Raw genomic sequence first — 19,895 nt, forward strand, 5'->3', positions numbered from 1 at the left:
AATCAATAAAATACAAAGTTTTGGCACAAAGGCTTGGCCTGCTTGTAGGCGAGTGGAGGGGGGCACAATAAGAGAAGGTGGCAAAGATATAAGGCGAAGAACTAAAGAAAAAGTGGCCTTTAATAAAACTTGTGCAACCATTTTTAAAATAGCATGCAGCAGAATAAAGACTCTCTCTCTGCGTATTCTTTGATTTTGGATGTCGCCTCCTTGCCACAATAACGGCAGCAGCAGATTAGCACCTTCCTTTCGAACGTATTAAATACAGACGCATCACAATACGCGCAATTACTTTCAGGCTTGGTAAATCTAATTGCGCGTGGTAAATGGAGCAATTTGCATCTTCCCCTCCCAGTATTTAGGATTTCTGCCGGGTACGCCCCATATTGATTATTCATCAGGGCAAAAGTACTAACTGAATTGCGTGTGCAATTTTGCGCATTTCAGAGACGCAATCCTCTTTGCACGCTGTTAGTAGATCAGCTTGCACATTGGTTTGCGGGTGCTGTCAAGTTTGCACACGTTTTAACACACGCAAACCTTTAGTAAATCGGGCCCTAAGGTGGATAAAAGATGAAGCCAGTACGTTCATGACCTGTACATATTCAAGGAAGCATGATGTGCTGACAAGGAATGCTGGGACTCAGTTTTCTTCTTCTTTTTTTATTTATTTTTTTCCACTATAAATTCTGATACCACACACCTACGAGCTGAATAATTCAACATTAACATACATTTACATTTAGTCATTTAGCAGATGCCTTTTTTCAAAAGGATTTTTTTCAAAAGGATCCATCGAACAAAATTCAAGCTTCATGCACTAAGAACCTCTGGTATAAGCAAATCTATTTAAATGTGTATATATGATGGAGTACATGTATATATGATGGAGTACATGAACAAAGAAGTTGCAAATCAAGTGCAGATTAGGTGAGCTTGTAGAGCTTGTTTTCTTTAAAGAGATGACTCTTCAAGAAATTGTTGAATTTGGGACCCCAGTAGGGAGGGTCAGTCCTGCTCTGACACCTGCTTCCATCATTATGAAGATGCAAATGAAAATAGTCTGGACTGAAACTGCTTTATGCATAGGGATAACAGTACCAGACAAAATTCCTGAGTATAGTGCAGTGTTTGGTGAGGAGATAAAGCCTGTATGACTGAGTGTAGGTAGCTGGGTGCAGATCCTGCAGGCATTAGTGACTTGAATTTGATCTGAGCAGCCATGGGTAGCCAGTGGAGTTCGGGCAGGAGTGGTGCAACATGTTCCCTTTTTGGTTGACTGAACACCAGTTGCGCTATCGCATCCTAGACCATTTGTAGGGGTTTCACTGTGCACGATAGAAGATTTAGCAGAAGAGCATTTCAACATTCAAGGTAAGCGATAACTGCTGCTTGTAACAGGAGCTAAAGGATATTAAAGCAAACACTTACTGTTTTCTTCTGGTGTTGCTAAGTATAAAATAAAATTGCTAAAACACAGCTGTGCTGTGGTCAGAAAAATATGTGATCATTAATTAAACCCAGGTTTGAATTAAAAATTTGAAAAGGCGTTTGTTTATGCTGATATTGTGTTAGAAAGACTGATTGGATGGCATAACCAGTAGAAGTTGAAGTTTGTCCTCAAATCATGTCAGGGTCATATGGCCAAAATGATAATGACTGTTTGTAGAACCTGCATTGCAGTGATGTGAGAAGTTATGCAAGCTGATGACCAGGCCCAAGGAAGTGTATATTGCTTAGAAAAGGGGTCCCAACACAGAGATATGGGGCAACATAAACTTTTCAACACGGTAACAGTAAGCATTTGAGTTTACTAAAAGTAGTTTAATCTAAGTACTACAAGACAGAGAACAAATGGAAAATGATAAATGTCAGCATAAAATGATAACGTTAACCTGGATGTGATAGAGAATATTAACGTCTCTTGTATAACATGGAAAACCTAAAAAAAATGTTTTTTTTGTGTTTCCACTTGCCAGTGTAAGGGGCTGCCGACACAGATGCGTCTCATCTCAAAAGGTGCTGTGCTTCATGGACTGATTCACACGTGTTGGAAGCAGCTCCTGCATCCTGACAGCCCTCCTTTCACTAACAGGTACATGTTTATCCCTCTGAGTGATGTGTGCTTGTATTTTTTTTTTTCGTTAGTGTTGGTATGAGACATGGGGGAGTGTTATAAGGCCATTTGTAAATAATTTAGAGTCTGCCAGTGAAAAATATTCAAATCAGTTACTATTCTTCCCAGGAGGATGTGCCAAAAAGATGTTCCTCTTCTCTTTTAAGAGATCTCATTAATGTTAAGTTTGAATTTTTGTGTATTTGAAATTAGATTTAGATTTTTGCTGCAAAGTCTTAGTGGGTTTCAAATGTTGGCCTCCTTCATTACCAATAATTGGTTTTGGCATTAGCCTAAAAAACTCAGTAGGTAACAAAGTGGGCACGGGTTTTCAACGTTGCATCTGGAACTGTCCTGATACCAATACCAGTATAGGAATCCCTCATCGCTACTGCTGAAAATAAGGGTATCGTATTAGTATTATGGGTATTTGCCTCTGTACACCATTCGTTACCATGTAATTTTTTTAAAAACAGGATCGCAAATATTATTTGTTGTTCCAAAAGCCAGCATAGAAAGGTACACAATAGTACCTTAAAACTGGCTATTTTGAGTCCAGATGCAGAAGTAGTGGCACGGTCAACCAAAAAGGGGGCATTACGTTGCCTGTACGGCATTATTTAAAGCTGGAAAATCCCACCTGGAAAAACAGTGTCATGGTCATTATACAAGACTGCAGTTTCCAGAGGTGGAACAAATGTGCTAAAATAACATCAGTAACCTTATTAAGAATTAAAGGAGCCATCAGGTAAAAAAAAAATTAGTTCATCAAATCAAAGGGAAGGATAGATGCACTGCAGCTGCAAACTGGAGTCTTTTAAAAAACAGTCAAAACTTTAAAACTCATATATGGATATTAAGAGGATGCTAAGATATTTGTCCATAAACAAATCCTCCATGAACTGAAGCAACTTTGTATAGAAGAGTGAATCAGAATTCCTTCACATGGTGAGAAATTCATGATATAATACAGAAAACAACTCCTGCAAGTTATTGCTGCTAAAGATTGTTCTACATGTTCTTTGTGGTCTAGTTCTTCATTTTTGGTAAGATTTGCATGGAATGCTGGATGATCAGCAATATGCAACAAAATCAAATCATGTCCTCTTCGTTTTGTGAAAATGACATGTTACTATTGTGACTACATGTTTAAAAGAACCTTTTTGTTGTTGTAGCTATTGTTTAACAAGTCAGACTCAAGTGTTTGTTTTTTTCTTTGGCAGTCTTCACAGTCAGGTTGACATGAGGGGATTAGGCACTTTATTTTTGTGAAAAGGTATCAGAACAAAACAAAATCAGTAGTGGGACACATGATGATATCTGGTGCCACTTTGGACACTGACCTGATCTTTTGTGTATGTGATAGAAAAAAGGAGAAAAAACGTTTTTTATCCCACCCAAAAACTTGAGCCCATGCACAGAAGTGAGGGGTGAAGCAAAAGTTCATGTCTAATCATAAACCATACACTTGTTCATAACTGCATTTGAAGTGTAGAGTTCAAAAATACCCAAAGCTGAGCAATACTAGGATTTTGCACATACATGTGCACGTATAAAGGCTATACTCCCTCTCAAGCTCTGAGCTGTGAAAATCTTGATGTGTGCGACAGCATGGCCTTTGTCAACTGCATTCCCTTCTCTTTTTGTTCCTTCATCACATCACCTACCTCTCCACCCTTCCTGTCCTCTCCTACTTTATCTCCTCATATTCTGCTACTCCACTTGTCCCTGCAGAGTACACCTGAGTGACCCTGTTACGTGTGCGGCTGGGAGGCAGATAGCCAGAACACCCACTGGCTTTAGTATCAGCCTCTTATCTGCCTTGCTACAGCAAATAGCCCTCACAGAGTGTCAGCAGACAGAGTGAGATAGCAGGTTGCATTCACACAATTGCACACATAACCCAAACACAGCAGATAATTACAGCATCTTCACTACTATTGCTCATCATACTGTATCACTTTCCCACTTTATTGTATTTTGTTATATCTCTGTCTTGGAAGTGTCATGTTGATGCTTTTGATTAATTGATGAAGCTGTAGATCACATGGCAAAGATGATTTTATTCTTTTTCTATGCTGCAATAGAGATGGTAGTGGTGTAAAATGATCACACCTTACCATTTGCTATTTTTGCAGTAATGATCTTAGTGCAGTAGGTGTCAGTATATGGCTGTAGTTAACCAGTCGTACCATGTCACCTTACCATGGTTTTGAACACATTTGTTGGTGGGTTTGTATTGAAAATATTTGAGAAATACATCTTGCCCTTAAGAAGTGGGTGTATAAATGGAAAATTGTAATTTACTGAAATTAGGTGACTAAGCTAAATCCGGCACTAGTAACCTCACACCCTTCCTATGTGAAGGATTCTTCTTCCATCTTTAATGATTATTTTCTGTTGATTAATGAATGTGATGTGTATGTGGTGTGTGTGTGTGTGTGTGTGTGTGTGTGTGTGTGTGTGGGGGGGGGGGGGGTATATAGATCTAAGTACACCAATATTTGACTGCATAGCTTTTCTGAGCTGAAAAGCTATGTCTACAGAAGCAGACTGCACTTCTATTCCAGCTATTATTGTGTAATTATTGTAGCATTTTTGGGGCATAGCCTGCAGGTTTCTTCATTCTGCCTTGATGTACCGTCTACTTCTCACTGCCTGTGATTGAAAGTGAAGCAGGACTTTGTTTATAGCCCAATGCTGGCAAGCTCTGGGGGGAAAAATACACAACCAAGCTTTCTGTCATAAAGAACACATACCTCTACAAACACACTAACTTGGCACTGATGTAGAAATATTCAATTAAATTTCATAGTGTACACACAACCTCATTGTGTATCTTCCTCTGTGCCTACTTGCAGTTCTCTCCCCATCATTCCCCCAGAGGTGTTTGCATAGGGAAATGGTCCGTGAAATGGGCTTGATGGAATCAAACCTCATATTAAGAGGAATACATATTTCATAGCAGTTGATGGAGAGATTGATGGGGTTGTGTCTTCCTTTCCTCTGCACGTCATCATCACAGATCTTTATCAGGAACAGTACCGTAATATGACAGTTCCTACCTGATTAGTTTCAGAGTCTGGAGTTGTTTGCATGTTGTGTTATGACTTTGATTGATACTGTTTCCAATACTCCTAAGATGCATTTCTCTGGTTTCATGATAGCTTGTCTTCAACTGTGGCCACAAGGGGGCACTAAACTGTTGAATCTTGATATCGTCATACTGTCATTTCTGTAGCTGAAAATTCTCTCCTGCTTTTTGACAGCAACCAACACAGTCAACATTCACTGAATTGAACCAGCAATAGTCTCTTGCATCTGTAGCCAACATGTGTGGCAGCAAACTTGTTCAGAAAGGCTGGAATGTGGTTATTTTTTTCAATTTTTCATCTGTCCAACTGTTGTTTTAGCATAACAACGCTGGCTGAAAAACTCCCCCTGACCCACTCCAACTAGCCCTCTCACACCACCTTTCTTCAACTTTAAAACCCAAATCCATCCAACTGGATCAGTGATGGCAACTCGCAGCCGATACTGGCGGTCACACCCCTTTGCACAGCCATAATGGGCTGTGGCACAATTGGGGGCCACGTAACCGACAACATTCCAGCTCCTTCCAAGAGGCCGTCTGCCCGCAGGTTACCAACAACATCACTTGTCCCTGTTTGTGTGCTCTGTCTAAAAAGAAAGAATGTTTTCCCCCACAACATGGCTGTGTGGGGATTAAAGCCCATTCTGAGTGGCCCCGGGTCGTGCAGCAGATGTTAGCCAGGATAGTGCTGGTTGCTGTGCCGACGGTGGGCCAGTGGGATTGGCTCGCCCAGGCAACATTAAGCCTATGTACATGTATGGAATAATGGGCGGAAGCTGTGGGCAAGAGAAGGGCCTGTTGCACACTAAAAAGAATGTGGTGGGAAATTTGCTAGTGTGGTCACACCAATTTATGTGCACACTATCTGCTATCGAGACACACTTGCAGAGTTGGAAATCTTCACTGATTTACTTATGTCTGATTTTTTGTTGCTTTTGAGTGTGACTTTAAGAACAGGACATCCAGCCCTTTTGACCTCTACTTTTCATAATAAATATGTTTAATTTCTGCTTAGGCTAGATTCATTTCAGTGAAACCATTCATAACAGTATGTGTTATCGGTTAAGTTGCATATCCTTTGTCAAAATAAACTTCACTCTTTGACAAATAGGTTTAACCCTCGCAAGTGATGATTTAATGGAGTGTATTGTTTTGACTGGTAGTCTTTCTAGTGTTTGTCAGTCTGAAATGGAGATCACTATATGTCTGTTATACAAAAAGCGAAAATCATCAAAAATATGAAAAGAAATATGAATGAAATTTCAAGCCCATCCTAAAATAATCACATTAACACTTCAAACCTCATTAAATGTAGTCTAGGTGAGGCCATAGAGTCATTTGAAGTGAATGATTAACCTTTTTTCTTGATGTCAGATGGATGAAACCAGAGTAAATGTGTGTGGCCCAGTGCTGACCCTGTGGTACTTGCAACAGTGAGACTCAATGGAAAGAAGATTCAAGGTCTGACAAGACATGACTTGACCCAGGTTTCACAGAGTCCTGCAACTGTTCTGAATACAGAAAAATGGTACAAAAATGTAGAATTTCCCCCAATGTTTGAGAGAGTAAGAGAGGAAGAAACAACATATATGTGATTAAAACGGAAGTTAAGAATGGAGGTCCTGGTGGCAAAGAAAACTCAGCATTGACAGCACAAGTGATTGTGTGCATGCACGCGCGTGAGTGAGTGAGTGTGTTGGTCTGTCTGTTCTGTTTCATAAAGACTACTCTCTGAGGATGAGTGTTGGACCAGGCAGTGCTGTTTTCACGCATGACTGGATGTTTGGACTCTCAGACAGGTGGGGAATAGCTGCATTTTTGTGTTTGTTTGCTTGTGTGGATGTGCACTGACTTGCACACAGCTGTCTATGCTTCTTTTTTACTGATTCCAAATCTTACCAGCAGCTTCAATGACCACATTACTGCAAGTGAATTAAGACTCAATGCTGACAGGAAAGACCTTCCCTGAGTTTCATAAAATGTGTATTTAAAGTATGCTTAACAAAATCCAATATATTAGTTGTAATCCTTTATCTTGCTGTGGCTTCAAGAATGACATCAAAACCTTAGTCTTTACTAGAGACCATCTTGTGACAGTATCAAGTGAGTCCAGATACCAGTAAGTTCTCTAGTCACACAGTGCTTCTGTTTCCCATTCTGTAATATTCATGGGTTTGCTTATGTTCATGAAAATAACCTTCCACTGTGATCTCCATCACACAACTATACAGTTTCTTTGCTGAATCTTACTTGGTATGCTATTGACAAAATCTATCCACAGACAATAGGATAGCAGAAGTTTGGAAATTTCTCCAATGTAAGTTATGCAATCTACACATGGGTGTTCCTACATCTATAGTGATGGATGATGTTTTAGCTTTCACAGCATACATACGTTCAATTATTATCTACCATTGCTAATAAATTATTTGTATTGCCTTAGTGAAACAATAAAGTTGCAAACTATGTTACCAAAATAAGGGTACATGAAGAAAAAGTTACATAGCTTTCTTGCACTGAATTGTAGGTGCAGCAGTAAGGTGTTGTGACTTAAATATGTTGAAGGATATTGTTGATATGAAATATTTATGAATAATAAATATATTTATTACTACATATATTAATATAAATAATGAATTAATACATATACAATCCCATGTTCTACTTGTATTAATTAGATTCTACTCATAGATCTACTGTAATTAAACAATGTAGACCACTGTATTTCATCTAGATCCATCTTTAGTCAATGTGTACTGGAATAGTTAACAGGCGATTCGTAATCAAATCATACACTGAGGCTATTACATTCTTCAACATCCATGAAACTTTACCAGATAATCTATAGGCACTGATCTGAGACTTAATGAAAGCAAAACTCAAACACTTCACTCCATAAAACAGGTTTTGCACAACTTTAAAGCAACCCTTTACTTTTTATTAAGTAAATTAACAAACACTTTAAGGATTTGATCCAAATATTAATGCCCTCAGGATTTTTGACTGACCCTACAATGATGACAGACAACTGCCAAATAAGGAGAATATGTCGTGAGAGTTGATGCCAGAAAGCATTTAATTTCCCCCTCTGGACACAGTAGTGCAGCAAGAGGAGGGAGAGATATGACAGCCACATCCATCTCTGAGGTCACACAGAGGAGAACAAACCTCCTGGTCCAACTGGCATCGATGTGCGACCATTCAGTGCCATGTCAACCTGTCAGAGAGACAGATAGGCAAAGGGAGGCACTGCCCGCAGAGAAATGTCCAAGGTGTCATGGCCTCATCTGGGAGGTGATGGACAGTATATGTGTGAGTGTGTGACGGGTAAATAAGAGTACTGAGAGGTCTTAGGGATGTTGATTGTGACCTTTCGTTTTGCCAGAGTCTGTCTGTGCATCTGGTGACAACTTTAAATAAACTGCTTCCTAAGTGTTTCTGCCACAGATTATATTATGCATTTAGACATTACACACACTTATACATTACACACTTACATTTTAAAATGGCTTTGTAGTTGGAAAGACTCTTTAATCAGAGCTGAAAGAGTAACATTTTTGGCCTCGCAATCTGTCCATTATTTGGTCAAACACACAACTTCAAATGAATGATCATTTGCTTTACAAATCTGTTAAATGTGTAAACTCTGCAGTGTTTATTCACAAGTTTGCCTTATTGTTTTCACAGCTTGTAGTATTTATGCTACCAGCTCAGAGATTTATTCTGTGTTTCCTGCAGAGAATCACAGATGTTAGGAAGTCCAGAGAAAACACATTGTCAGATTTGTTGACACTTACAAAATTATTAAATATGATTGGCATAGTTCAGAGTTTATATAGACTTAATGAATATAATGCTGGTGCACTGTGTTAGAAAGTATGTGTTTAATTGTTCTTTTTATGTGTTTTAGCTTTTATGTGTATTTCATCTTAACACATATAGATATAATTCATTATTTGTAATTGTGTTTCAGACAGTCAGTTTGTGTATAGTGCTTATACCTGTGTTTGCGGTCAGAAGGGGAGGAGCAGACCCTGGGGCACAAAACTCTAAAAACAAAATTTCCAACATAGACGGAATCACAATCAGTGGGACACAAGTCACTTTTGGTGTAACGGGGAAGAGGCACATCATCACAGATTTCCTCCTTGAAGTCAGCCACCAATTGTTCTGCTGGTTTGGAGGTATTGTCTTTCCTGGCCTCGGGCACTGCTGCAGGGCTGTTTTTGGCGAAACACTTCCCCAGATCACATCTATTAGCTGAACAGGAGTAACAAGAGAAAATCATTGCAGGTTTAATGGAATCCTGTATAAATGTGGAAATATTGGATTGGTAAAATGCTTTACAGGCTTAACCAAGTGCTTCTGTTTTCCAACAATTTCCCACCTTAATCAAGACATGAGTGCCTGCTTGCAACCAAACCTCCCAGACTGTTATTGCCACTCTGTCTTAATCATTTGGTTCTGTGTTTGTGTTTCTGCTTCAGGCGTTGGGTAAATACCTCTGCTGGAGTAAGTTTTCTGCCATTTCCACCTTTTCCCTCCATTACCCCCCTAATGACGTTTACACATCTCCTTAGAAGAGCCTCCATTCATCTATAATTCTGCAGAGTCTTTCTTTCTCTTACTGACTTTCTTGTAGATGAACAAAAATACAGGGAAACAGATGCTCTATTACATATTACATTTTCAACAATTTTGCTACTGACTTGATATCTTGATATCCTCAGAATTCTTATTTGTCATTAGCAAGAAAAAATACAATATTTTTTTTCTTTCTTTAAAAACATATTGGAAACCTAAAAAAGAAAATAAAAAGGATACAGAAACAGAGATGGTTCTATATAGCTGTTGTATTTGAGTGATTATTAAATAATCCAGATAGTAAATGTGAATAAATACTACTAAAATACTCTATTTGGAACATACCCATAATCTTATCTTTCTGCACTTTAACACACCATTAATATTCCACAGGACCTGCAAGTGTATTCATGGTCTCGCTTTGAGTTTTTACGAGGTTGCTGACTGAACAATTTTTTATGTGTTGAAAATAAGTTTTGAAAGAAAATCTCATGAAAAGTAAATATAGATCTGTTGGTGTGTTTACACCACATTTGAAAAATTTGAATGATTGCAATTGTCCAACTGAGATCACAGTCTTGAAATGCTTGTAAACATCTTAGCCCATCTGGAATCTAACTAGACCAAGGTTCTCAGAGTTGGAATAACACACTCGGAAAATGCTGTTGAATTCAAGGAAATCCCTGGATGTAAATGTTTCAGCAGGTCCGGAACCGGTTTATATGCTTTACACATGCTTCACAGTTGCTTTAACACATAAGTACTGGAAGAAGCTGATACAGAGAATAAAATAAAAGCAAAAGCATGCAGGCATACAAATGTACAATGCATATCCAATCACTGAGCTAAATATGTTGATTAGGATAATTTCATTGATAGTTAGACATTAGATAGATACATTTTTCGATTGTTTTGTTGTGAGGCGTAATAGGTCTAGGAGGAAAAGCTTAATGCTAACAAGCTGAAAGGAGGCACTATCGCCACCTATTGGGGCTGAGTGACAGGGTGAGAGAAGGAACTGATTCATTTTTCCTTCTTTTTTTTTTGCCTGAACTTTTCAACTCCTTACTTCTGGGTCCCATCCTATGCATTTGGACCTTATTGTGATTTTCTGACTACCTCAGCATATGCCGGTGCATGCACACACAAAAGAAATATATATGTACTCAATTGACACTGATGTTGCCCAGCAGTCATGCTAGTTCATTTTCCCTCTGACTGACACAAAACACACAACCACATAGACACATACACTTGCGAACATAATGACTGTATCTGTCATCTCTCTTGAATAGGATTACCTTTACCTCATTTTGTCTGCCTGTCCATCACCTCCATTCTTTGCCTGCTGATGACTCAGGGTGCTCCTGTGAGAGTTTGTATGTATATGTGAATAAAAGGTTTTCCTCCCTCTGCCTGGCGCCACTTTGCCCACCCTGAACTCTCCTCCACCAAACACTCTTTCTTACAAAAAGACAGTTGAGAAGATATACTGGACTTGTGAGTTGTTGTGTGTGTGTGTGTGTGTACATGTCTGCGTGGGTGGGTGTGTGCCTGTGTGTGCATGCGTGCGTGCATTGTTAATTGCATGCACTGCCACAAGGCTTTCACAGCACTTCCACTCTGAAGAACTCTGTCTTCACAGCGGGTCAAGTTCTGTAATGCCTCGGGTCCTCAATGAAACCACTGAAGTAGAGTGTATTTAAGAAAGGCAGACAGATGGAACAAAAAAGAATGGAACTTGACATAAACATGACTAGATCCCATTGGTGACACCTGCAGGCAACAATGTTTATAACACCCAGTGGCACTAGGCCAAAACAAGGAACATTTGACTTTTTTGTGGGGATAGAATTTCAAGCCACATCCTTTTCTTTTGAACTGAACTGTCAGTCAGCCAAACTTCCTGAGCTGTATGCTATTAGTCCGACAGTCTCTCCAATCCCAGGTAATACTGGTGTGTGTCAGGATGGGAACATGGTATCCGGTCCACCACAGGACATAAACACTTGCAGGGGATTTTTGAGTTTCTTTACTAAAGGAGTTCATTGCTACATGCCCACATGCCCACAAATCCAGATACATTGCTGATCAGAAGCACTAACTATATGCTCAGTTTAAATGTAGCACCTTTGCTTACATCTAAACAACACATAACACGTAGCCCTCAAGGTTTTGATTTTTTCCATATATTAGTTTAGGAACTGTTGTGGGAAGATGATTGTAGAGAGAATATGAATGAAAAATACAATATCAATTCTATGTTATCAATTTTATTTTAACATATGGCTCTTTTTTTTAAATCACGTATTTAAAGGGACTTTCATATTTAAAATCTCTTTTCTCATTTGCACAAGTCTCTTCTCTATCTGACAGACCCTATTTTTAGTCAGAACATCCATCAATGTCTGTTGGATTCCTTTCATTATGCGTATTCTTAGTTTTGTCTGTCTTTTTGCTTTTCATCATGTCAATCTTCAGAAACATGTTGGTTTCATTTTTGTTCACATTTTTTCGCGCTGATGTGACACAAACTTGCCTTGGCTTGAGGATATGCTAAAGATTGTGAGTCTGAGTGCATGGTTCCATATGTATGTAAATGTGGTACCAAGCGATAGAATATGCACTGTACTGTACACTTTCCGTATGCTTGCTTGTAGGGCTTGTGAGTTTGTCTATCAAAACTCTGAGAGATTGGAGGGCACACGACATAGGACTGCTTGAGTGTGTTTACCGCATGCAGTCTGTTACTGAGACAATACTGAAACTAAAAGCCACCTCAAAAACCTAATTTTGAAGGTGGCTTTTAGCCACCTCATTTGGACACTGCGCAACTGCTTAGCGCATCGGTGAGAGATAAAGTGTGTCTTTGAAAAGTTAAAAAAAAAAAAAAAAAAAGATATTAAAGAATTGTCCTTTTTAATAGAAATGAGACGTTAATGAGTAAATTAACTGTAAGAAAGAAAATCTGACAAGGGGATATTGTATCTTGAGACAGATGAGAACCCCAACTTCCCAAAAAGAGAGGGTAAAAGCCTGCAGACAGGGTCGGGAAGCTTAATGCATTTAAAGTAGGAGGTACATCAGAAAAACATGGGAGACAAGAAAGAGGGGGGAAAGATAAAAGGTAGTGGTGAAGTAGGCAGAGAGTGATAAGTAAAGTTGCACAAAGAAAAGGAGTCTGAAAAAGAAGAAGAGAATTTGTGAAGTGAAAAATTTACATATATCCAGGTATGTGAAGGATTTGTGGTATATGTGTCAAGTGAATGCTTGTGTCTGTCAATCAGTGGCACCTTCAGCCTTGTAATTTTAGCCTTGTAATTTATCACATTGCTCTTCTTGCAGTGATGGGACCACTACACCATCACTGCCTCTGGTATGTGTGTGGGAAGACAGACATCTCATCTGACAGAATATTCTTGAGATGCCAGACAAAATGTTTTTAAGCCTGCATCTTACCTATTGTAGATGAACTCTAGATCAGTTTGTCTTCCAAAATAATTGTGAAGCAGCTTCATTTATGACTTTCTTCAAAGTCAGTAGTTTACACACACTACGATTACTATGCCTTTAAACAATTTGGGAAAGCCCAGATGATGTAATCTTTGAAGATTTTGAATTAATTGTGGATGTACTTTAAGGCACACCTCAAACACACTGCTTCCTTGCGTGATGTCATGGGAAAACAAAAAGAAATCGGCCAAGATACGGTATCAGAAAGAGAATTGCGGGCCTCTAACAATTGTGTGTCTTGATTCATACTTGAGTACAATTTCCAGATGTCTATGGGTAGTGGTTGCAATCTATTCAAACAATTATACACAAGTATATACAGTACACCATGGTATTGTCCAACCTGTTTTAATTTACTTTTCCTGTTTTGCTTATATTACCTAATCCGCTCTTTTCCCATAAGATAGATGGATCTGTGGACTACATATAGCCGGACTGGCAGCATTCCCATGGCACTTTGAAGGTTCTGACATTACAAATATGACAGACCTTTACTGTGTATAGTTCAGTATTAGCTTCTGGGCCAGTTTTGGTGCTTGCTTTTGAGAACACAAAGGACTACGATATGACAGAATTGCATACCAAATATTCAGTTTATTTCAGATTCACCCTGAAAAACACATAGCCTATACCAAATAAATATTTGCTTAAAGTTCCAGATCATTCTACATCCATTGTAAGGATCCAAAATTGTGATCTTATATCAGGCCTAATGTCGACCAAAAAAAAAAGTGTCTTTGAGAATAGAAAATTAAATCAATCCATGTGCAGATCTGCATTCGTTGCTGACATATAAATAGATTTGTTTGTTTTTTTCAGTTTTAGGTTTTTCTTTCCAATTTAAATTTGATTCCATATTTGAAATCTGAATTTTAGTGCACAACTATTTATTGCTGCTTTGTTTTGTTATATTTTGCATCAGAAAAGTCAAGCCTGATGCCTTTAGTCTCTTCTGAGGTGTACAGCTCATTTATTCAACAGAAGTATCAGATCAGAATCGGGTATCGACTGATAGGAAAACCCCAGGCATCGGCATCGCTGTCAAGACTGGAAAAGTCAAAACAGTTCATCCCTACTCTTTTATAGACCTGTCAGATCATTGTCTTAAAAAGACACATTCTCTTTATACATGCAGTCTCACACACACATGCACATGCGTACACACAAGTGCACACCAATGCTCTCATCCTCAGTATTTACCCAGAGGCGGCAAAGAAAGAGGAGCAGAGAGCAGACAAGGTCGTAGTTCCTGTGGACCGTCTTGGCAAGTGGAGCTGTATGCTTTCCCTCCCATTCTTTGATGTTAAAGAAGTCTCTTTACCAGTGTAAAGACAGGATACAATAACCTCAACCCCCCCAACCCTTCACCCAGCCCTCTGTACACCGACTGTACACACTCACAAAGCTCTGCAGGGGGACAGGTAACCCACGGCAACCCCAGGCAGAAATCAGAATGAGTGTGGCAGCTGTCCAGGTCCTCTGCTGTGTGTGTGCGTGTGCATGTGCGTGTGTGCGTGTGTGCGTGTGTGTGTGTGTGTGTGCGCGTGTGTGCGTGTGTGTGTTCTTACATGCTCATGTGCTTGAGTTTGAGTGCTCTATGTACACATGCTTGTGTACATTAAAGAAAATGTGGGCAGTAAATACATGCTTCACACATTTAGCCATCAATATTTCAATATCACAAGTGATTCTTATCATCAATATACCTCAAATGTTATATATTTTGTATAATAATACTACAAAGCTTCATGTCATTTGATGTGAATCTCCTTTTCTCAGTTGGCTGGATAATAAAAGTGTGCCAATGTGCATCCACCATTGTGTCCATGCATGCATGTGTGTGCAGGTGGATTTGTCTGCATTCTTGAAAGACTCAGTCTGTCACTGAGGTTGCACTTGTGCATAAATGGGTGTACCTGCTGATACTGTATCTTTGATGTATCTTTGACAGGACTCTCTGTGGATGAATGTTGGATATTTGATAAGCAATGGAATGGTGATTACATTTCAGCACATTTTCTTGATATGTAGAGCTTAACATAAAACACAAAACAGTAACAGTGATAAACAATCAATGATGAATGAACCACTGTTTAATACGGGATTGTAGTATAACGATCCATATCAACCCAGAAAACCCAAAGAATCCACTGCTAACATCCCATTGACGACACAGAACAATGAGGTCAGAAATATTCCAGCAGTAAGAACAGGATCAACATGATATGATTTCAGTGTTGTAACTCATCAGTGTATGTGCTCTCAGTGCTCATAGACACACATCACTTTTGTTTTTCACACAACCACATAGTTACTCTCATTTTTTCTGTATCTACATCAGCCTCCTTGCTGCTTATATTCCCAAGAGTCCATCAGCTCCCCAGAGGAAGGTCTAGAGGACTTTAAGATCAGTCAGAGCAGCAATAACTAAATAAAAACTGGCTGAAATTAGTTTTTCTCTTCAAAAGAGCTGACTTTCTCTGAAAAGGCTGGTTAGGAGAGGATGAAAGAATCCTTTTATGTCAGTAAACTTGTTATGGCATCGATGGCATGGTGATTCCTGAGTTTCCATGGTATCCACTGTTTTCTGTGCATAGTTTTGTTGTGACTTGTGGTCTTATGGCTTGAGTGGCATAATGAGATTTTCTTCCCCCACAGCAGAGGCAGCACGAGGTAAAGATAAGAGAGTGTCACCTCTCAGCATTGACAAGAGAAAATAAGAGAGTGAGAGAGAGAATGGACAGACAGTGAGCATTAACAGTAAAGATAGAAATATGAAAAGGCCAACACAACAGTACTGGTGCCGCAACACCTCTGGTATACATGCTAAGATCCTGCAGTGTCTTGTGTGGATTACACACCTGTACCACCTGAGTTTATCCCTGGAGGGACTCAGTATGGACTAATATTATCCAGTGGACAAAAGAAATCCACACCAACCTACTAAAATAACTGTTTTTTGCATTGTAATATTGCGTTAATCTACTGTAAATGATACAAACAAATCAGAAACTGCTGAGTAAAAAGTTCTTCCTTGATAATCTATACCTGCTTATTCCTATTCAGGGTCACGAGGATCAGTCAGAACCTATATGCTGGGGAAGAATCCATTCACAACATTTTTGTTTGTAAAATTGTTTTTGTTTGTAGATTTCTTCTTTCAAAATATAGTTTGTTAAATGATTATTTGATGTTATTATTGAACTCTTTTGGGGGGATTACCTTCTTATGTTAGCATGACCTAATTCTGCTTTAAACGTACACCACCAGCTCTGCAGCTCTTCTGAAGTGAGCTGGTGGAAGGTCTACATTCTTAAATATTGAAAACAAATGCACTTTTTGCAATATGCATATTCTACTACTGTGCCCGATCTATCAATTTCTGGGCTCAACATGAACAATTTTAAGTGTCTAAAATCAATATAAACATTTCTATTGACTGTAGAAGTGTGATATTGTATTTTTTCCATGGAGAAGAATTGACATCTCCTTTATTACTAAAACTGATTCATTTTATATGGCAAATACCACATACTTTTTTTTATATGGCAAATACTCCAAAACTCCACCAAACTTCAAACGTTTCTTACATGAGTTTAAAGAGTACATAAAATCCCTTAAAGTAATTGACACCAAACAAAGTACCACATCCATAGATATATATGAGACGTTTTTGTAAAGAATACTGTATTTACATTTTAATTATTTAAAAAAAAAATTAAATTTCCTTTTTTTCATGTTTTTTTTAATTCTTTTATTTATGCACAATTCTCCCTACTTTTGTTAAGTTTACTAAAATGATTAACAATCTTAGTTTATTGTGATTCATTATCTATTTTTATGATACATGTATATTGCACTTGTCTGTCTTGTCTTTGTATATAATTTCTTCTCAATAAAAAAAGAAAAAAAAGTGAGCTAGTAGCCACAGCTAACTTGTGTTCCCGTCAGCTTCCAGAGCATCATGGCGGTGCTTTATACTATGAAAACGTGTATATTCCTTATTTACTTTTATTGTAATTTTACAAACTATGAGAAAAGCAGCTTTAAAATCACTCTTTAGAAAAACCGATATGTCACATAACCTTCGTGCATTGTATTTTTCAGTCTACAGTTACAGGTTGGGCTGACGGTCACATTTACTAAAACGTGTGAATTAACCACACCAAACATCTATCAACTTAAATAACATTTCTTATCGTAACAAAGTAGGAAAACTGCAAAGTAGATGGACATTTGTATTTATAAAATCATGACAGCTGTTGAAGAAGTAGTTATTAAGGACGTTTTGTGTTGAGAGAATTGCACATGAAGTAAGATTAATAACTGAGGTGGTTATTTTTCTCTCTCAACAGTTGGAGTACAAGCAGTAATACCAGTTCAAATATTTATTAATTTTACAGTATTGAGTTGTTTTTTTTTTTATCATAGAAACACTACAAGTGGTTCAGTCTATGGTTCAACAAAACACAGTTGGAACATGGTGAAGTATATTGTCTTACTTACCAACGGTAACAAACCATCACTCCTTTAGGAAAACCCCACTGAGTGGACCAGAAAAAGCCAGCAGCTTATCCCTCCACAAAGAGAGGTGAATGGACTGCAGGAACAGTCCATAATAAAGACGAAGGGATAGCAGCAGCTGGCAGACATTCATTAGCTGATTTGAGGATCACTGCTTGCTTTGTCTGAGCTGTCAGCTCCAAAGTGTGTGTCCATCACTGCTCACCTGTGATGTGTGAGCAATGGCACAAGCATCACTCCTGTGACCTTGTCTCAGTGTCAGCCTGAGTTCATGTGCATGCCTGTCAATCTTTTTGTGCATACCTATAGAGTAACCATTTTTTTCCATCTTACCAGTAAAACAGGTGGAACGGGTAAAAAGCCAGTGATGCAGATGAATACTGACTAATATTTGTTAAAATACCATGACATTTACTCATGGTCTACTGCTGCAAGTCATACTAGTACCGCAACTTAAAAAAAGAGGCCACATTCATTGTCACAACACAAATATTTTAGTTCCATTACAGCAGTTAGTTCAAACGGAAACTTACTTACCAAATATCTTTCATACCAAGATGCGAGTAAAGTACATTTCATGCCATTTTAGGCATTCTGAGAACATACAAGGACTGAAAGAGTAAGGGACTAAATAGATCTATTTGGCATAAACAAACCATTTTATAGTGATTGGACTAAGTTTGGGAATACTATATAAACTGTTTAAATGATTTACAATTTACAAATCAAAGCTTTTGTGTCTGTGCCTGGACAGGCAACAGTTGGAAGTCATGCCTGACAAGTTTTTGTGAATGTGAGCATGTGTCCTTTCATGCATACTCTATTTGACCCCTTGACTTAAAAAGACCTGTTTGTCGTCTCATCAAGATATTCATCTGTAGTTCTGTTTGGTCGGCCCTGACTTTCTCTCCATCTTTTATTTCTCTCTTGTCCCTCTCTGCAGGCCTGGATTGGGTTACACGTGTCCGTCAGATGGCGTTCTGCCTGGCTGAGCTGCACTTGTGGTCCACCAAGAGCTCGCTTAACGTTAAAGGTCCCACTTATCACCATGTTCAATCTTTCACCCTTTCATAAGGTCTTTCATTGTTTTCTTTCTTTTCTTCTCACTGTTCTTCGTCTCGTTCTTGCTGTTTCTGTCAACACTCATTTCTTTTCGCACCTCTTCCCCACCTTTATCTGCCTGTATAATCTAACTCTTTACTGCTCACCTTGTCTGTTTTCACTTCTCACTTTCTAAACTTTAAAAATGTATTTATTGCATTATTTCTGACACTCTATTCCACTTCAGAATGTTTTTAAAACGTGTATAGCCAGTGGATGTGTATTAATCACACAGTGTGCTGGGAATAGATTAAACACCTGTGAGAAACCTGTAAAGATTTACTTCTCACATGTAACAGTCCTCTTTAAAACAGGCCATCATCATGCATAGTGAAAACGCCAACCGCTGCTCCGTCATCACATCCAGTGGAGTTCAGTGAAGTTTTAGTTTTACTTTTTGGCAGTTTTTGTGTGGTACCTATCTTGCCACATATCGGTCCATCTCTTCTGTCAGACAGAAATGCTCTGTTTCACCATTTTCTTGTTTTTCTCTCCCTTCCATTCCGTCATATCTTTCACAGTCTGTTGAACTTTCAATGAAGATAGTGTCTCTCACAGAATCTTTATGTCTCTCTGTGTATGTGTGTGTGTACATGCATGTTGTTGCATCACGTGTGCCATGAGAGTGTATATCCTAGGTGACGGTGACATATCCTTATTTGTTTGTTTGTTTTTTTTCTTGCTGTGTCTAATCTGCTATCTCATAAGAAAGTGAAGTGATACATCTGAGGGAAAAGACCTGGTTGCTGAGGTGTGACGCTCCCTATCATCACCTTCCTCACATCGTGCATCGGCCTGAAAACAAAAATATAAATTGGGGAGAGAAAAAGCAGCATCTCTGCTATTATGATATGAGATGCTGTGTATGTTCTGTTTGATTGAATAATGTTTACATAGATGCAGACCACATCAGACAGTTCCCACAGCATTATGGCTACCTTAAAACTTCTTGGTCACTACATC

General features: G+C 38.6%; 1 protein-coding gene across 1 annotated transcript in view; it reads left to right on the plus strand.

Annotated features, from left to right (window-relative positions):
- Positions 1-19,895, plus strand: part of wdpcp (WD repeat containing planar cell polarity effector) — an 87,679-nt gene that overhangs the window by 3,866 nt on the left and 63,918 nt on the right. Inside the window, exons 2-3 of the mRNA XM_061745002.1 lie at positions 1,980-2,095; positions 18,775-18,864. Of these exons, the coding sequence (XP_061600986.1) occupies positions 18,804-18,864 (61 nt within the window). The 5' untranslated portion in view covers positions 1,980-2,095; positions 18,775-18,803. The remainder of the gene's footprint in view (positions 1-1,979; positions 2,096-18,774; positions 18,865-19,895) is intronic.

This window comes from Cololabis saira, chromosome 17, assembly GCF_033807715.1.
Source record: "Cololabis saira isolate AMF1-May2022 chromosome 17, fColSai1.1, whole genome shotgun sequence".
Taxonomy (NCBI): domain Eukaryota; kingdom Metazoa; phylum Chordata; class Actinopteri; order Beloniformes; family Belonidae; genus Cololabis; species Cololabis saira.